The sequence below is a fragment of the Sardina pilchardus genome, chromosome 10, assembly GCF_963854185.1.
Source record: "Sardina pilchardus chromosome 10, fSarPil1.1, whole genome shotgun sequence".
Taxonomy (NCBI): domain Eukaryota; kingdom Metazoa; phylum Chordata; class Actinopteri; order Clupeiformes; family Clupeidae; genus Sardina; species Sardina pilchardus.
This window is the reverse complement of record NC_085003.1, coordinates 18937972-18958316: the sequence shown is the minus strand read 5'-3', so window position 1 is coordinate 18958316 and position 20345 is coordinate 18937972. Positions and strand designations below refer to the sequence as shown.

The 20345-nt window shown below is 46.1% G+C and overlaps 2 protein-coding genes across 2 annotated transcripts in view; both read right to left on the bottom strand.

Moving 5' to 3' along the window:
• The window catches only part of LOC134094088 (mitogen-activated protein kinase 12-like), an 11170-nt gene extending 7449 nt beyond the window's left edge, over positions 1-3721 (bottom strand). Inside the window, exons 1-3 of the mRNA XM_062547471.1 lie at positions 3412-3721; positions 577-706; positions 272-330 (exon numbers count right to left, since the gene is read on the bottom strand). Of these exons, the coding sequence (XP_062403455.1) occupies positions 272-330; positions 577-706; positions 3412-3530 (308 nt within the window). The 5' untranslated portion in view covers positions 3531-3721. The remainder of the gene's footprint in view (positions 1-271; positions 331-576; positions 707-3411) is intronic.
• Positions 3722-4538: 817 nt separating this feature from the next.
• selenoo1 (selenoprotein O1) lies at positions 4539-18023 on the bottom strand. Its single transcript, XM_062547133.1, has 9 exons — positions 17380-18023; positions 16878-17081; positions 15904-16081; positions 14369-14499; positions 12945-13222; positions 10911-11073; positions 9770-9955; positions 7031-7187; positions 4539-6303 (listed from the first exon to the last, which is right to left on the bottom strand). The coding sequence occupies exons 1-9, from the start codon at positions 17931-17933 to the stop codon at positions 6034-6036; spliced, it is 2121 nt and encodes a 706-aa protein (XP_062403117.1). The 5' UTR covers positions 17934-18023; the 3' UTR covers positions 4539-6033.
• Between the last annotated feature and the right edge of the window lie 2322 nt (positions 18024-20345).

Sequence of the window (20345 nt, the reverse complement as noted above, 5' to 3'; positions counted from 1 at the left end):
AGATCTATAAATCTGCTACATGAATAAATGTATAAATCTGTGTAGATCTATAAATCTGCTACATGAATAAATGTATAAATCTATAAATCTGCTACATGAATAAATGTATAAATCTGTATAGATCTATAAATCTGCTACATGAATAAATGTATAAATCTGTATAGATCTATAAATCTGCTACTTTAATAAATGTATAAATCTGTATAGATCTATAAATCTGCTACATGAATAAATGTAAATCACAATAATGTGTTCGCAGCAGTCAACTCACAAGTCCTGGAATCTATCCAGAGACAGAGAGGAGGTGAAAACATCGAGGAGCCCAATGACCTGCGGAGAGAAGAGACACAAAGTAACACAACGATCAGGACACAGGCGAGCTCAGATTACATCGACACACACAACAGATCTGTGATACCCAATCGAAATCATCTTCTGGCAGAACAGGAAAGGTAAGATATTTCCTCACAGAAATGGTCAGAATTCAGGTCAATCAATGGATGGCCCCGAGCAAAACATTGTTCAGAAACTATGTGAAAGGCGCAGGGTGTTGTTGTTGTGTGGAGGCCCCCTTACATTCTCATGTCTCATGTGCTTCAGCAGGCGCAGCTCACGGTAGGCTCTCTTGGCGAAGAGCTCGGACTGGAACGGCCGGTGGAGTTTCTTGATAGCCACCTTAGATCCAGAGCGTCGGTTCAACGCTGAGCTGGAGCGACAACACACACACACTCAGTACTACACCAACACACACTCAATACTACACCAAAACACACCTCATAACAAAACCACCGTCAGCAAGCAGGCAACAGCAACTCTCAAACTTCAGCGGAAACACCAGGCTTCCTACGCATTCTGAGGGTCTACACACTTACCATAAATTGTCTGCATTAGCAACTAGAAATGAGAAACTAGCCTAATTCAGCTCCTAACACTCTTCACAGAGTCATTATATATTGGGGGAAAAAGCCAAAACATGTGCAACTCTGAAAAATAAATAAATACAATACAATACAATACAATTACATCTCACTTAAAGATGGACCTACTATCAGAGCTCTTTGTAGGACAGAGACAGACAGACAGACAGACAGACAGACAAACAAACAAGTTCAGTGACTTTACAAACTACATTCGTTAGGATAGTACCAGTTTAAGGCCTTTATGAGAATCCAAATGACACGATTTAAGAAACAGGGGATGTCTGCCTTTCCTACCTAACAGGGGATGTCTGCCTTTCCTACCTAGTGACTCTGCAGTTCTTGATTGGACTTAAGAAACAGGGGATGTCTGCCTTTCCTACCTAATGACTCTGCAGTTCCTGATTGGATTTACGGACGCCTCAGGGGTACTGCAGTCTGGATGAACGATCGACACCTTCTTAACTTCTCAATCTCTCTAAAACTGAGCTGTCTTATACTGCGTCTTATGTCTTCTACTGTTTACAATGCACCACCTGTGTACATCACATTGCACTTTTCTGCTTCTTTGCACTTCTGGTTAGATGCAAACTGCATTTCATTGTCTCTGTACTCCACACAATGACAATACAGTTGAATCTAATCTAACACAACTATTTCCCAACAGATATACATTCACCTGGTCTCATCTTACCGCCCCCAACTCAATCAGCACATATCTTTGGTGTCACAACTGATGACCAAACATGCAGCCTCAAAATCAAGTGGATTCCTCCTGTACAACACTAGGAAGATCAGATCTTATCTGACAAAATACGCCACACAGCTTCTTGTGCAGGCCACTGCTCTTTCCACAGTGGACTACTGCCGTGTGTTTTTAGCGGGCCGACGCGTGTGTGTGGCGAGACCACTACAGGTGATTCAGCATGTACCAGCACACCAGCTGTTAAATCAGCCAAAGAGGACACACACAACTCCTCTAGTCGCCCAGCATGGGCTTCCTGCAGCCGCCAGAACTAAAGCCCTCGCTCTGGCCCGCCTGGATCTGCACCTACAGTAGTTACTGTCCACCACCATCCAGCTCTTCATCCAGAACTAAAGCCCTCGCTCTGGCCCGCCTGAATCTGCACCTAGCTACAGTCCACCACCATCCAGAACTACATCCCTCGCTCTGGCCCGCCTGGATCTGCACCTAGTTACAGTCCACCACCATCCAGCTCTTCATCCAGAACTAAAGCCTTCGCTCTGGCCCGCGCTGAATCTGCACCTAGTTACAGTCCACCACCATCCAGCTCTTCATCCCATGTCACCCACTGCGTTCCTCTGAGGAGCGTCTGCTGTGTCGGCCATCCATTAATCCTAAAATGTCACAGTTTGCACTCTTATCCTCATTGGTGGAATGAGTTACCGAATGTTGTCTGTTCTCAGTTTTGAGACTTTCAATAATTAAAGGTTTCATGTTCACCCTGCACTTCATGTGTATGGTTTGAATGACTATGTTTTTTGTTACCATGAAAACTCATTGTTTTCATTGATAATAGGCCTACTAGACATTATTGGTAGCCTATTGATGTTATCATTTCAACTTTATTTGAAATATTCATACACATAAACAAACACATAGGCCTACATGTATAACTATATGGCCTGTAGGCTTCTGAAAAACTACAGTATTTTGCAACTGCAACTAAACTATATGGAACCAAAAATATTGTTCGACATGCATCCAAAATTATCAGCGTAATAAAATGGAAATCATTTCACCAACGCGACCCGACCACACGGGGGCCCGTTCGCCTTAATGTATAGATCTGATCGCCTCACAGTCGCGTAGCACGGTAAACAATACCACCACAAGCGAAGCGACCCCCCTCCGCGCGTCACTACCGACCGCACCAATGCGGAAATCAACTGCCTGAGGCTCATTGTTTCGATTTTCAACCAAATCGGCGCAGACAGGTTCATAATGACCAAGTAACGTAGGAGTACCACTGCAACTCACAACAACCCTACGCCAAATAGAGGCAAATGTCATAGGCTATTACATGAGCCGTAGGCGCAGACTAAAACGGAGTATTCTGCGTGTTTCACTGGCTATTATGAATGAAGTCAAGCGGGACTTTGGCCATTGAGTGGACGGGGACAAAGCCGCCTTTTGTTAAAAGTCCCTGTTGCGCGGTATCCGTGTGGCTCTCATATAATTCGCCCTGTGAGAACCTACACTAGCGGCGCAGTTGATTAAAACAATATCTGTGATCTCTGTTAACGTGTCAGGGTGTGTCCACGTGTGTCCACACACAAACATACCATAGGTAAAGTCGCAGACCTGCAGATTGTGACTTTCTAACCATTTGTGAAGTGGACATAATGATCAAATCTAGCCTAGACTTCATAGCCGAGTAACTCGGGACCACAAGATAGCAACATGAAAACAAAAGATTTCACTAGTGATATTGTTTTCATTATCGACCGCACAGTAGACTAGACTACTCACCATACTGTTCCATACGCTCCCGTCCCCACCTGCCTCAAGTCTCGGTAGCGCTCAGGTACTTCCCAAACAGTTTTGTTCACTTCTTGGCGATGAAAACCAGCACGGGTCCTAGTTGACATGACTTTAAATATACTTCACAACACGTCGGTTGTGATTCTGAACCACTGTACGTTACGTTTTTAGCCTACTATAGTTCTGTCTTAAACACCCATGTCACCCCACTCCTGGTAACACTTGCGCACTACGTGAGGCCGCTCCCTCAGGACTGAACGACCTCTCACGGCGCCACTCCCATTGAGCCTGCCATCAATAGACGACACAGAGCCACGGCAAGGGATTTCGGTTTACTGCATTCCAGAGCCCTTACCATAGTAACGCTGCACCAGTTAATTGAATTGTCCTCGGCACTATCCTGTTTCACATGTAAATGAACTTAAGGCACACTGGCCTTTATTTAACCCACATGTTATCGGAGGGTGTTATCTGTGGGACGCACCCTGAACCCTACAGGCATACACTGTGAAATAATTTAACATTTTCATTATGTTTAATCCTGTACCTGACTTTATCTAGGCTTCACTCTGAAAACCTCCCCAAGCACTCATATATCCCCACCCGCATCGGCACAGGGGGAGCGGAGCAAGTCAGGACCCGGCCGCTTGTTTTGCGCAGCGCAGTAATTACTCCATCACATTCCTCACGGTACACGCGGTGAAAAGCCTCCCTCACTGACAGTAAATGACTGCTGGTGCAGGATTTCTTATGTATATTTGTCATAGGACACCAAGGTTGCAAGTGGAGTAGCCTGAGGGATCCTGTAAAGACTGAGTGGCTGGGCAGGAGAGGTCAGTGTGCAGTTCCGTCCAAAATGACCTGCAAAACATCAACAGATCTCGGGTGATCATGGGCTTCAAAATGTCCTGCTGCTAGGCCTGGATGCAGCAGCCTTGTCCAAGTGTTTGCTATTAAAATCTGCCATGGGACCTCCAGGAATAACATTTCTTCTTTACTTTAATTGAACATAATGAATACTGCCCAAATAATCACTAAAATAAATCAAGTCTGCTACAGTGCCACAGTGCACACCCACTCAGCAGCGCACACAACACTTACACGATTACAACATGTGTCTTTGCTGTCAGATTTATTGGGTTAGCTGTATTGCAGGGTATACACAATACATAGTGCAGTGCTCATTATTAAAAGCATAAAGGAGTTGAAGACATACAAAATAACATTTCCTTCCCAAATCAAATTTATATGATGAAAATCAAATATACATTCTATTTTACTTTCCCTCTTTAAAATGTGAAAAAGTTCCCCATTGAATTAGGTTTACATGTTGAAAAACAAAATGCAAACTGAATTTACTTTTCCTCCTTAAAAAAATGCTTAGACGACCTGTAGCATTACATCTCTTAAAACCACTCCCTTGTTTTCAAAATGCAAAATCTGCAATAGACTCCTGTTAACATTGACAGTTCCCTATACATTGTTTCATGTATTTATCTAAGCGCTATGAATGTTAGCATGAGTATATGGGATGGTTCTACCTCTATGCAGCCATGCTGCCACAGTGAGGGAATAGGATATTGTTAAGTGTGACTGAGTTTGTGCGCTTAGACTGAGAAGAAGTATCTGCTTCTGTACTTATGTGCGTTGAGACATCAGGTAATGAGGATTCAACATTCTCTCTCTCACACACACACACGCACACATGCACACGCACACGCACACGCTCACACACTCACACACTCACACACTCACACACTCACACACTCACACACTCACACACTCACACACTCACACACTCACACACTCACACACTCACACACACAACAGAACTTTGGTACAAATGAAGGTGTTGGGTTCCTGGTAGTTCAGACTCACACCTGCCCCAGTGGGACTAGAGGAGTGAGTCGTCATTCAAAACCAGCCGGCGAGAGAGACAGAGAAGAGCAGAGAGGAGCAGAGAGGATAGGTCATCACACACCGCATCACCACGTCACACACACACATCACACACCGCATCACCACCATTGTCCAGCTTCAGCTGGCCTTCTGCACATCATCAACCAGAAGCTCATTCAATGTCCAGACCGATGCTGCTGAAGTCCTGGGATGTGACTGTGACCTCTCTGTGACCTCTCTGCCTCTCTTCGCTGGTTTGACTCAGGAGCTCAACACCACACACATGCCTTCCTTGACCTTTGACCTAAACATGCACGACCCCACAGAGAGAGACAGACGGATATGGAGGGAGAGAGACAGACAGACAGACAGACAGACAGACGGATATGGAGGGAGAGAGAGAGAGGGAGACAGACTGATATGGAGAGAGAGATCACAGTGTGGAAGAGAAAATAAAGAGCTACAAATCCACTATTCATGGGGAAGAGGAAAAGACAATAGTGCTTCAGCCTTCATCTCTCTCTCTCTCTCTCTCTCTCACGCACACACACCTACTCTTTCTGCCTCACTTTCTCTCTCTATCTCACACACATACACACACACACCTACTCTCTCTCTGTCTGTCTCATCACTTTCTCTCTCACACACACAACTTCTCTCTCTCTCTCTCTCTGCATGGGTCGCACCAGAGGCCTAGTGGTCAGGAAGGGCTTATGAGGATCAGGTGACGCAGATCTCGCTGGCCCAAGCGGGGGGCTTGCTGTCGTAGGGGACGAGTACACGCTGTGCTGCCCCCCCCTCCGAGCTGCCCGCTCCTGCTGCCCCCCCCGCCGCCGCCTCCGCCTCCTCTCCTCCGCTCTCCTCTCCTCTCTCATCCCTCTCTCCTGGCTCCTCCACCCCTCCCCGGCCCAGCCAACCGGGCTGCTCCAAACCTGGCACGGAACTGAAGGGATGTTCTAGAACCTTCAGCACCCGCTGGACCTGAGGCCGTCAGAGAGACAGGAGAAAGAAAGAGAGAAAGAGAGGGAGAGAGAGAGAGAGAGAAGGTGGAAAAAGGCAAGAGCGAGGTTGAGAGTAAAAGGTTAACAGTACAAATGCACAAATGCAGAATTGCATGTAATGTAATTAGTTGGTATTGTTTTCAGTAAAGAGAATTACCAAGCACTTAGCCGTAAAATCATTTGACTTAATTTAAGAAGAGTTTGACTTCTTTTAAGACGTCTCATCCTGAACACAAGCACATTTGTCTGCCAGTGTGCTAGGGAAGTTTGTGCTTTGAGTACATTTGTCTTGATAAAACCCCTTAAAATAAGTCAAAGTCTTCTTAAATTAACTCAAAATGAGAGAACGCTAGCTCTTCATTCTGAAAACGATACCAAATCGATTTTTTGATCATAATAGAGGATCAATAAATTGGTTAGATTTGATTTTTTCAGCGTACAGACATTTGGTGTTGAAGTATAATATTTTGAGTTTTTGTGAACTAAACCACTTTTGTTAAATATATAATAAAACGATGTAACTTTCTTCTGTTTCCGTCTATAATTTGGAAGGTCAACTTTACAAATTGGGGTTAAGATGTGCATTAAATAAGGTTATTTAGATTTTGAGGGTTCACAAACTTTCAAGCAGCACTGCATCTTGATCACAAATGAAAAGTCTTGTGTGTGCCGAGATCAGGGCCAGTAGCCGGGAGAAGAGGACTCACCTCTGAGAAGTCTCCGTTCTCGGCCGCCTCTATTGCATTCTGGGCAATGTAGTTCCTGAGCACCACGCGAGGGTTAGTGCTGTCCATCACGCGCACCCTCTCCTCTCGCGCAGCCTGCACGTCACACACACCCTCACACTCCCGCCGCAGTCTCTCCCTGAGGGGGGGGGGGGGCACGCACACACACACACACACACACACGCACACGCACACGCACACGCACATGCACACACACCAACGTGTGGGAGGGAGAGATTGAGCAAAGATGCATTCAGACAGACTTTGAAATACTTGATGACACTATTAATGAAGGAGATTTTAAAAATGCAACTAAATCTTTTTCATTGGATACAGACTCAGGTATACACATGGTCATGGGAGTTCTTTGTAAACATGCCTATTGTTCATTTTTGCTTTGCTTTGCTTTGCTATATTGCGAACCCCCCAGAAAGTTCTGTCAAAATCAGGCATGGTTACACTGATGTGCTAGCCAACAACGGTGCTGCACACAACAAACAGCTATGAAGGGAAAACAGCTGACACACAGACAGTCATCAAACGGATGCAATCACGACCCCCCTGTTTTACTGTGTGAAGCTATAAACATCAGCCTTTACAGGCAGAACAAAATGAGTCATCATTGGCTAACTGTCATTTAAATCTTGAAATCTTAAATAACAAAATCTCAATTATTGTTATTTAAAATGATTAACCTTCACGGTTCTCGGGGATAGGGGTACGCATGACAAAAGGGCGGGGCAGAAGATTAGCAAAAGTTCCGCCATCTCTTCACCAGTTGGGACATGACCCACCGGCTAAGAAACACTGCACTAGAGCACAAGGCCATGCCAAAGATCGTATTACTAAGATGAATCATAAAGGGGGTTTTCAATGGAATGAAATGGCACCACTTCCGCCTCCTAAAGGGGCGTGATCAGTGACGAGATCAACGGTTTAGAACGGTGTAGAAGCAGCAGAAGCAGTGTGCCGTTGATAACAGGTGGCCTGCGCAATTAGCGGAGACAGGTCAGGTCAGGAGGGACAGGTCGTGAACAAAGTTATTTTTCTATGTATTTATCTCGCTGGAAAATACGATTTCAATGTGGGAATGTTAGAAAGACGTGTGCCTTGTAGAATATGGGTCCGTTACTTGTATTGCTGAATGTTGGGCTAAGGGAATGGTCATAATCCGAGATAAGGTTTATTTCTCCCGTTTGCCTCCTAAATGGGAGTGGCACTACGTCACAGGGAAACCGGAATTGACCCTCATATGAGTCGTCTCGCTTTATAAACCGTCTCTGGCCATGCACTCCTGACTGTCCTCTGGTACCCTCTGACCTCTGACCCCTGACCTGCACAGCTTCTTCCCTCTGACTTCCTACTGCAGCCCTGCTCATTTCCCCTTTCATTTCCTCTACGGTGGCCCATGAGGCCCAGTCTCCATCTGACCAAAGCTCTAAGTTTAGAGCCTGGGCCAGTGGGAGTGTCTGGGTGAGAGGACACTAGAGAGAGAGGGAGAGAGAGGGAGAGAGAGAGAGAGAGGGAGGAGAGAGGGGGGGGAGAGGAGAGGAGGGGGGAGAGAGAGGGAGGGGAGAGAGAGGGAGGAGGGGGAGAGGGAGGAGTGGGAGAGGGAGGGAGGGGAGAGAGAGGGAGGGGAGAGAGGGGGAGAGGGAGAGAGAGTGAGGGGGGAGAGAGAGGAGGAGAGGAGAAGAGGGGGAGAGAGGGAGAGGGGGGGGACACATTCACTCACCCCTACCTATCATCCTAGTATGATTTCTACTGCAGTTTATTCTGTGCTTACATTTATACACTGTATGCTGCATCTCTGTTGTCTTTCCTCTCTGATACTAGTGTTATTTGTAACACTAGCTTTGGCAACACTGTAACAAACAGTCATGCAAAACTAATGGTCTTACCTGGTGTGATTCTACAGGATAATATGACCCTTGACCTTTCTCAGAACAGCACTGAGGGAACCAACCTTCTTCCCTTCGGACCCCGTGTGTGCTACTCCACCACACTACACTACACACAGAGTGCTACTCCACCACACTACACACAGAGTGCTACTCCACCATACTACACACAGAGTGCAACTCCACCATACTACACAGAGTGCTACTCCACCATACTACACACAGAGTGCTACTCCACCACACTACACACAGAGCACTACTCCAGCATACTACACACAGAGTGCAACTCCACCACACCACACACAGAGTGCTACTCCAGCATACTACACACAGAGTGCTACTCCACCACACTACACAGTACACACAGAGTGCTACTCCACCACACTACACACAGAGTGCTACTCCACCACACTACACACAGAGCACTACTCCAGCATACTACACACAGAGCGCTACTCCAGCATACTACACACAGAGTGCTACTCCAGCATACTACACACAGAGAGCTCTGACAGAGGCCCAGCTACTTAGCCGCTATGCTAAGGTCGCATAACGCATGATTCCCAACTGTAAAGCAAGAGCCAGGTGGTCCAGTCCTCCAGCTCCTTAGCTGCTGTGCTAACGCCACATAACGCATGATTCCCACCTGTAGAGCGCTAACCGCTAACCGCTACGCTAATGCCACATTAAGCATGATTCCCACCTGTAGAGCGCTAACTGCTACGCTAACGCATGATTCCCACCTGTAGAGCGCTAACCGCTACGCTAACGCATGATTCCCACCTGTAGAGCGCTAACCGCTACGCTAACGCATGATTCCCACCTGTAGAGCGCCAGCCAGGTGGTCCAGTCCTCCAGCTGCTTGGTCCTCAGCTGGTCCTCAGTGGTCTCCAGGAGCTCCTTCAGCCGGCTCAGCCGCTCCAGCTGTTTGGTCAGGTTGCGGCCCTGGGACAACATCTGGAACAGCGCAGGGTTGTTCTGAGCCATGGACAACAGCATCATCAGCTCACTGACAGAGAGAGAGAGACAGAGAGAGAGAGAGATAGAGAGAGAGAGATAGAGAGAGAGACAGAGAAGAGAGACAGAGAAAGAGAAAAGAGAGAGAGGGAGAGAGAAAGCGGTAGAGAAAGAGAGAAAGAGAGAATGACAGAGAAGAGAGGAAGAGAAAGAGAGAGACAGAGAGAAAAGAGAGAACAGAAACCAAAAGTGAAAAGGAGGAAGGAAGACAGAAACATGGACGTCAAAGGGATGAACCTGTGTGTGTGTGTGTGTGTGTGTGTGTGTGTGTGTGTGTGTGTGTGTGTGTGGTGAGGGCCTACCGTGGGTCTGTTGTGTGTGTGTGTGTGGGCCTACCGCCTACCGTGGGTCTATGGTGGGTCTGTTGTGTGTGTGTGTGTGTGTGTGTGTGTGTGTCTGTGTGTGTGTGGTGAGGGCCTACCGTGGGTCTGTTGTGTGTGTGTGTGTGTGTGTGTGTGTGTGAGGGCCTACCGTGGGTCTATGGTGAGTCGGTTGTGTGTGTGTGTGTGTGTGTGTGTGTGTGTGGGCCTACCGTGGGTCTATGGTGGGTCTGTTGTGTGTGTGTGTGTGTGTGTGTGTGTGTGTGTGTGTGTGTGTGTGTGTGTGTGTGTGTGTGTGTGTGTGTGTGAGGGCCTACCGTGGGTCTATGGTGGGTCTGTTGTGTGTGTGTGTGTGTGTGTGTGTGGTGAGGGCCTACCGTGGGTCTATGGTGGGTCTGTTGTGTGTGTGTGTGTGTGTGTGTGGTGAGGGCCTACCGTGGGTCTATGGTGGGTCTGTTGTGTGTGTGTGTGTGTGTGTGTGGTGAGGGCCTACCGTGGGTCTATGGTGGGTCTGTTGTGTGTGTGTGTGTGTGTGTGTGTGTGTGTGTGTGGTGAGGGCCTACCGTGGGTCTATGGTGGGTCTGTTGTGTGTGTGTGTGTGTGTGTGTGTGTGTGGTGAGGGCCTACCGTGGGTCTATGGTGGGTCTGTTGGCGTCCCTGAGCTCCTCCAGAGAGGCACACTGCTCCAGCAGGAGGTCAGCGTTCCGCTTCAGCGCCTCCTCCTCCACCTCCCCCTCACCTGGCCAGCTCACCTGGCTCAGGCAGCGGAAGGAGTTGGTGAAGTCCGCACCTGAGGACAGAGGTGAGAAGACCATAAACTAAAGATGGAAGATAGCAGGAAAGCCAATGTGAAAAGACAGGAAGTGATTCTGAGTGTTATTTTTCACATGCACATGCCTGTCTGTTTCCAATCTAGCCTATAGGTTTAGCTTTTGCATTGAAAAAAGCAATTCACTGAGAACACACATAATTACACTATCATCAAGCTCCTAATTTCCAATCACCAAGCTTTTAACACTCTCTCTCCTTTAACACTCTTTCTCCTTTAAGGAGAAGTGTTGCGCATGCTGTTGTGGCCCTGCTCTCTTGCCGTATGCACCCGTGTTGTGCATGCTGTTATGTCCCTGCTCTCTTGCCGTATGCACCCGTGTTGTGCATGCTGTTATGTCCCTGTTCTCTTGCCGTACGTACCCGTGTTGTGCATGCTGTTATGTCCCTGTTCTCTTGCCGTACGTACACGTGTTGTGCATGCTGTTATGTCCCTGTTCTCTTGCCGTACGTACACGTGTTGTGCATGCTGTTGTGGCCCTGTTCTCATGCCGTACAGTAGGTACCCGTGTTGTGTCCCTGCTCTCTTGCCGTGCTGTACGTACCCGTGTTGTGCCTGCTGTTATGACCCTGCTCTCTTGCCGTACTGTACGTACCCGTGTTGTGCATGCTGTTGTGGCCCTGCTCTCTTGCCGTACTGTACGTACCCGTGTTATGACCCTGCTCTCTTGCCGTACTGTACGTACCCGTGTTGTGCATGTTGTTATGACCCTGCTCTCTTGCCGTACTGTACGTACCCGTGTTGTGCATGCTGTTATGACCCTGCTCTCTTGCCGTACTGTACGTACCCGTGTTGTGCATGCTGTTGTGTCCCTGCTCTCTTGCCGTACAGTACGTACCCGTGTTGTGACCTTGCTCTCTTGCCGTACTGTACGTACCCGTGTTGTGCATGGTGTTATGTCCCTGCTCTCTTGCCGTACAGTACGTACCCGTGTTGTGCATGCTGTTATGACCCTGCTCTCTTGCCGTACAGTACGTACCCGTGTTGTGACCCTGCTCTCTTGCCGTACAGTACGTACCCGTGTTGTGACCCTGTTCTCTTGCCGTGCTGTACGTACCCGTGTTGTGCATGGTGTTATGACCCTGCTCTCTTGCCGTACAGTACGTACCCGTGTTGTGCATGCTATTATGGACCTGCTCTCTTGCCGTACCGTACGTACCCGTGTTGTGCATGCTACTATGGCCCTGCTCTCTTGCCGCACTGTACGTACCCGTGTTGTGCATGCTGTTATGACCCTGCTCTCTTGCCGTACAGTACGTACCCGTGTTGTGCATGGTGTTATGACCCTGCTCTCTTGCCGTACTGTACGTACCCGTGTTGTGCATGGTGTTATGACCCTGCTCTCTTGCCGTACTGTACGTACCCGTGTTGTGCATGTTGTTATGACCCTGCTCTCTTGCCGTACTGTACGTACCCATGTTGTGCATGTTGTTATGACCCTGCTCTCTTGCCGTACTGTACGTACCCGTGTTGTGCATGTTGTTATGACCCTGCTCTCTTGCCGTACTGTACGTACCCGTGTTGTGCATGCTGTTATGACCCTGCTCTCTTGCCGTACGTACCCGTGTTGTGACCCTGCTCTCTTGCCGTACTGTACGTACCCGTGTTGTGCATGGTGTTGTGACCCTGCTCTCTTGCCGTACTGTACGTACCCGTGTTATGTCCCTGCTCTCTTGCCGTACTGTACGTACCTGTGTTGTGCATGGTGTTATGACCCTGCTCTCTTGCCGTACAGTACGTACTCGTGTTGTGCATGGTGTTGTGACCCTGCTCTCTTGCCGTACAGTACGTACCCGTGTTATGACCCTGCTCTCTTGCCGTACCGTACGTACCGGTGTTGTGCATGGTCTGCATGAGCTGTGTGATGAGCGCCTCGTCCTCCGGCTCGTCGGTGCGCAGCAGGCCCAGCTTGCGCCTCATGGTGCCCACGTAGGCGGCGTTGTAGACGGGCAGGTACTCGTCCAGCACGGCCTCGGCACGCTCCGCGGGCAGGTCAGGGGCCAGCGCCTCCGCCAGCTTCACCAGGTTCCAGCGGCAGATCGCCGGCTGCGCCTGATACGAGTAGCGGCCAGACTCATCGGACGCGTTGCAGATGAAGTCCGGGTCAAAACTAGAGAGGGAGGGGGAGAGAGAGAGAGAGAGATGAAAGAGATAACATATTATGTATTTTCTGTTTTTGTTGTTCTCTAATGGTCTTATGTTCTTGTATGTTATGTTGTGTGTAACAACAGCTTTAGCAACACTGTTCCCATTCAGTCACGCTAATAAAATAACTTTGAATTTGAATTTGAGAGAGAGAGAAAAAGAGAGAGAGAGATAGAGAGAAAGAAAGAGAGAATGGAAGGGGGTGGAGGGAGGGGGAGAGGGAGGGTGTAGAAGGAATGAACATTTCAACTTCCTGTCAAGGAATTACAGAGGAGCTGTCAAGATTCCAAAACAAACAAACCGAATAAATTCAATATCCTTTTTTCAGGAAACACGAAATCAATAAACAAATGTAACATAAACACGAACAAAAATGACAAATATCTTGCATAACAAAGCTCCTCCCTAAACTAGCTCTCCCACAAAGCTGAACTCATCCTTACATAATAAAAGCTCTACGCATCACACATCAGTGAAACGACTAAACTATAATCAACACTGGATACCTATAATAAACATATATTACATATATAATCAACACTGGATACTTATAATAAACATATATATATATATACATTATAATCAACACTGGATACCTATACCATATGTTATACATTATAATCAACACTGGATACTCATAATTACCATATATATATACATTATAATCAACACTGGATGCCTATAATAACCCTATGTTATACACTACAATCACCACTGGATACCTATAATAACCCTATGTTATATATACACTATAATCACCACTGGATACCTATAATAACCCTATGTTATATATACACTATAATCACCACTGGATACCTATAATAACCCTATGTTATATATACACTATAATCACCACTGGATACTTATAATAACCCTATAGGATCTCTATGTACGTTGTACTGTATAGCATGTGGTGCAGGCGTACCTATAATAACCCTATAGGATCTCTCTGTACGTTGTCCTGTATAGCATGTGGTGCAGGTGTACCTATAATAACCCTATAGGATCTCTCTGTACGTTGTGCTATACAGCATGTGGTGCCTATAATAGCCCTATAGGATCTCTCTGTACGTTGTGCTGTATAGCATGTGGTGCAGGCGTCAGTGCTCACCGGTCCATGAAGCCGTAGGGGCCGTAGTCCAGCGTGAGGCCCAGGATGCTCATGTTGTCCGTGTTGAGCACGCCGTGACAGAAGCCCACACACTGCCACTGAGCCACCATGCGCGCTGTGCGGGACATCAGCTGCGCGCGCACACACACACCACATACACACACACACACAATATTTATTATTATTCAAGAGAGAGGTTAGTAAAGAAATCAACCTATTTGATTTCCTAGCCTACACACTTTGGCGCTCATGATGAATGGAAAATGAACTGAACGATTGAACTGTGGAGGACCTAACCGATCTAACAATGTGTATGTATATTTATAAATAACAAAGAAAGCAGACTGAAGCACACAGATTCAACTTTCTGTATTTACTCAGTGTTGCTTTGTTTGCACTCAGTAAATACTGCCAGATGAATCAGTGTGCTCCAGTCTGCTGTCTTCGTTCTAATAGTCTGGCGTCTTACTGCTGTACAGCACCACTTCAACTAGATGTAGACAGAGAGTATAACAACTAGAGTATAACATGTCCGTAGACATAGAGTATAACAACACAGAGTATAACATGTCCGTATTGACAGAGGTTTAAATTCAGGGACTCTGGCTAACACTGCCTGCCTGTCATCAGAAGAAAATGCATGTTTTAAGCAGTGATGTCTGTTCTCACTTTTGTGTGCATTATCTAAGCCGCATAGAACTACCTTAAACGGGCAATTTGATTTGCTTTAAGAATCTTAAATGGGCAATCTGGTTTGCTTCAAGAGTTGTTATAGAGATGTAGAGGTGTATCACACCACGTCAGTAAAAGGGACCTATGTCAAATTGGGACCAGGCCAGTGGTTCCCAAACCTTTTTGATCGGTGACCCTATGTGTACGCCACAAAACCCTGGCGACCCCAATCACACACACACACACACACACAAAACCCTGGCGAGCCCAATCATCCACAGCATGTTGTGAGAGGGAGCACATTTCATCTCTGCAGAAATATCCAGTTCAGAGCGGCGTGTTTACCCCAAACATCCGCGCAAGCTCATTCCATTGTTTGACTAACTCGCCTGGTTGTTTTGCTACTTTGTTTGGAACATTGATCCAGCACTATTACCCATGATTAGATGTCTATTACTCATGAGAGATGTCTATGTTTATTTTTACAGAGCTAGAGTGTGTGTGGGTGTGTATGGATGTCTGTTTATTTTTACATGTTCAAATGAAGGATCCGATCTTGGGAGTTTTCATATTTGTTTTTTGTTTTTATGTCTATATTGCATATTGAACAGATCTGCCTTTCTCATGCCAGGGGACAGCTTAAGTTGAGTGTGTGTGTGATGGCTGATTTCCTGATCTCCTGCCCATCGGAATTTCAAATATCCATCTCCTGCTTTTCAAATTCTTTTTCGTTGCAAATCCACAAAAGACGCATTGAAATCAGCATTCCTGACACTGCCGCCTGCCAACATCTCAACCTAGTGAAGTGTCAGGAGTGCACAATGGACAGTGACGCAGATGATCCTCCATGCCGGGCGCCTCACCTCTCTGAAGAAGGCCGTGTTCCTCTCCACCTTGTCTGCGTGACTCTGCTGGATCTCGGGGTAGAAGGTCTGGATGACATAATCCAGCATCTGCGTGCGGATCTCGTCGAGGCCGTGACTGGGGCCCTGTCTGCCGGTGTGCTCATCCGCCCCTTTGAAGATCTCAAAAGAGCCAAATCTACACAAACACAACCACAGAGCCACTACAAGGTCATGTTGGCTTACTCTATAAAATATTGAGAAGATCAGACCTTATCTAACCCAGTATGCCAAGCAATTTCTTGTCCAGGCCGTGAATCTTTCCAAACTGAACTATTGAAATGCATCGTTAGCTGGCCTACAGTACCTGCTTGTGTAGTGAGACCAATACAGATGATTGAAAATAATCTTTAATCAGCCAAAGAAGACATATGTGACTCCTATATTAGCTACTTAGATAAATTCACATTCCTGACATTAATATGATACGTTTTTGACTTTCAAGATATGTTTAAAGACTCATCTGTTTACCTTCCACTAGTCTCTTACAGTTGAGATTTGTATGTTGTTGCATGCATGGCGTTAATATGAAAACTCAATATTTCAAATTGTTATTATTGTTGTTGATATTGTTATTATTATTTATAACATCATGACTTACTGCAGTATTTTTGTTTAATGTAGTAAGAGTCTTTGGGCAAAAGACTTGTTGCATCCTGTTGTTGTCTGTTGTCTATGGCCTGTTGTCTCTGTCTATTTGATGAGCTGTATGGTGCAAGTACAATTTCTGAAAGGACCAATAAATGTCTATCTAAGAGCCTCTGTCAAATACCATAAACATTTAAACATAGTACATTTCCAATATGGAGGTCCCCTTGCATGTTGTGCTGTTGCCATTCCTTTGTAAATGGGAATGTTAAACATTGCACGAAATAAAGGGAGAGTGAACGCATAACCACCTAGTAGAGACAGTCACAGGGTATAAGGGTACTGACCTAATGAACGTGGGAGCAATACGCAGCACCACGGAGCACCTCTCCATGCGAGGCTTCCCGCTGTAAAACACGTCCCTTACGACCTTGGAGTCGGAGGTGACCAGGGACCCTGCACGAGTGGTCGGGATTCCCAGAGAGAATATCGCCTCACTGCAGAGGAACTCCCGGATGCTTGAGCGCAGGACCTTTCGCCCGTCTGCCTGTCTGCAAGGAGCATGGAACTTCATTAAATGTAATGCCCAGACCATTCACATTTCAGATAATATAGCGTCATACCGCCCAACAATTAATTATGGACTGAAAATAGTTCAAATAAGTTTTGCAAGTTCAAGCAATTAGCTCAAAGAAAAACCTTTATCAAATTTACATTATTGCAACAAGTGACACCACGAAAGAGGATTAAGGCCTATAAAAGGGCGATTAAAGGCAGTCGTGGAATTTAGGCCGATCTACACAGACCCGGCGCATCAACAATTTGAAACAAATAAACTTTTCCTTTTACCGAGAGTAAGGTGTCAACCCCGCTCCTTTGACTTGGATTTCCCATCGCCCACATGGGTTCTCCTTCAACAGCTCAGAGTCCTGATCAGCTGGCGCCTTAACTTCGCCCAGGTAGCAAGCTGCTCCGTCACCCAGCTGACCCGCAAAGTTACCAAACTGGTGACCGCAGTAGCAGTGCGCAGCCGGCTCAGACCCAGGCATCACCTTCGAGCCACTCAAATATGCAGGGCCGAGTGGGTCTTTCAGAACTTCTTCTTCATTCAGGCCGAGCAATGCAAGCGCTCGGCCAGAAACAGCCACGAATTTAGGGTTGGTGAGTGGTGTCGGCTGAACACGGGAGAAGCAGGCTCCCTTGACCATTCTCACACCTGGTTCCTGAGAAGGATCCAAGGGAAGCTTCTTTAGAACAACATTGTCGAACTCAAGTCTTTCGACGGGCGACTGACTCGTCGCCAGTCCCATATCGTCCATCCCGACAGACGACATTGATCTCAAACATATAATTCCTGAACGAAACAAATAAGATCGTGACACACGTATCCGTGTAGCAGCCATTCAATGATGGCCACCGTTCAAAACTAGCCTAATAGCCTAACACGAGACTTCAAGATCCCTTCCTTCCATAACCATCCAGCCAGTGCGCCATCCGCTATCATCAAGGGGCGTCTCCGCCAGGCTGTCCGGTTTTGTTTTGAGACCGACTAGAAACACGTATTTTACTAAATGGTTCCCAATTTTGCGTCATTGGCTTGCATGGTTGTAGCAGAGACAGCTTTAAAAAGACTTTGGTTGTAGTTATTTATTCAAACATTTGACTGACTTGTCTGTTGGCCTAGGTTACTTATCATTACGCCTGTAATAAAGGATTAGTTAGACACAGGTAACACTAGGCTACATTAAATAACTTCAAGCGCATGTGACAACTTGAAATTAAGTTAGCCTACTAAATGCTCATATGTGCCATAGGCCTACAACATGTAGCCTACTTATGTAGCCTAGGCCTACCACAATAAAATGCTAAGGGCCTATATGGGTCAAGACATAAAAAGAAACGTCTCAAACTCTAAATTATCCTTTTCTTCTCCACAGCACAACATAATAGCCTAGGCTGAAACACACCACATCACATAATAGACTTTTCATTTGAAAAAATGTACAATTCAATACAGATTCAATTAAGAATTCAGTTTTTCAGATGTGATATGTGTGGAATAGCACATCCAAAGTGAAAGTTTATTCTTAAGGAGTTTTTTTCTACATGGATAAGTAGACCACCACCTCTCATGGTCCTTTGGGGATCAATAAAGTATCTATCTGTCTATCTATCTATCCATTCAAGATGGTAAACGGCTTTTCCAATTGTATTATAAGTGTGATTATTATCGAGGACTGACTGTAATGTGGTGTGCTTGAAAGATAAGTAGCCTACTGGGAGCATTGAAAATAAACAACAACAGCTTCCATTTATAGCGTTTATGGAGGATCCATGGTGCCCTGCTGCTCTTTTGGGTATAGGGCTTTATTCAGGGCCGCTTTACTGCTAGATCATCATCATCGTCATCAACAACAACAACAACAACAACAACATGTGTGCACGCACACACACACACACACACACACGTGCACGTACTGTACACACACATACACTATACAAATGACTGGTGCGATGAACACATTCCATACCATTCTTTTACAGCGCATTCTAAAATGGCAATATTAAGATTCACAGCTGAGCTCCAAATTTATATAATTTAATTGAAAAGTCTGATCATGTACAGCAAGTCAATAAATCACTAAATCGTTATCAAAAATACACAATTATTTTGTAAATTATGTTCATTCTGAAGTAATGTAATTTATCCAACACCAGTGACATTCAGAATGTAAATCCATGACAACTGGCCTCATATTCTGCCAGCAGGGGGAGCTGTTTGGCATCAGTGCGATAAGCTTCAGTTGCTGGACCAAATTTTCAGCAGGTCTTAGTCTCATAAATGACTGAAGGAAATCTGTAAATGAATAATAAATGTTATAGTTCTGGAAAATACATATCATACGTGTAAAGACAAAACAAAAAGAAAAGCACATCAGTGGGTTGGGTGTAATGTCTTGGGTGTCGACGTCGATGTCTAATTTCACTACATTTAACGGTAACAAGCATGTAACAAAATGTATATATTTTTAATCAAGTATGCAATTACAATTACTGAAACTGAAGTGAGTTGGTTACTCGTTACATCGTCTATCTTGGGTGAAAAGTAACCGCCTGCAGACAGGAAGACAAATTAAAGACTGCCTGTGTGGCCGGCAGCAGTGATGAATTCCTTCCCAGTTACCTTAACTCTTTTTACAGAAGGTTTTAGAAAGATCATCAGTGTTGGCGGATATCATCAGTTTCAGTATAACCTGTCCCCCTCTGGAGTTTGTGGTGGAATGTTTGAGGAGGTCACCGATCAGGAAAGCCCCGATAGTCCAGATCACATCTGCGGCTGATAACGTGCTGAGTAGCTTGTCGTTTTCCAGCAGATAGCTATTCCAGAGCTCTCCATCTGCGGCCGCTGTCCCACTGCCATGGAAACACTCCAGAGTTATTCCCATTCCTAAGAAGAGCAGCCTAAAGTCCTGGATGACCTAAGACCCATAGCCCTCACCTCCCCTGTCAAGCAGAGCTTTGTGAACACATGCAACATTGTGGAAAACTGCATTTTGGAAGACTCTAATGGTGTCCTACACACTGCATTTGAATGGATGCCCTCTGGCAGGCATCCGCAGTGTCCTTTGGCTGGGACTAATCGAAGGAACGCCATCTTTATTTCTGAGGCTGTTTGCTTTCTGAACTTGAATGTGCTCCCAGCTCCCCCCTCCTCCCTCTCCTGGGACTAATCCCCCACATTGCGCACCCCCTCTGTCTGTTGTGCTCTGTTCGGTTCTTTCTTATCGTTGTGTTATGTCTGATATGTCCCTCAC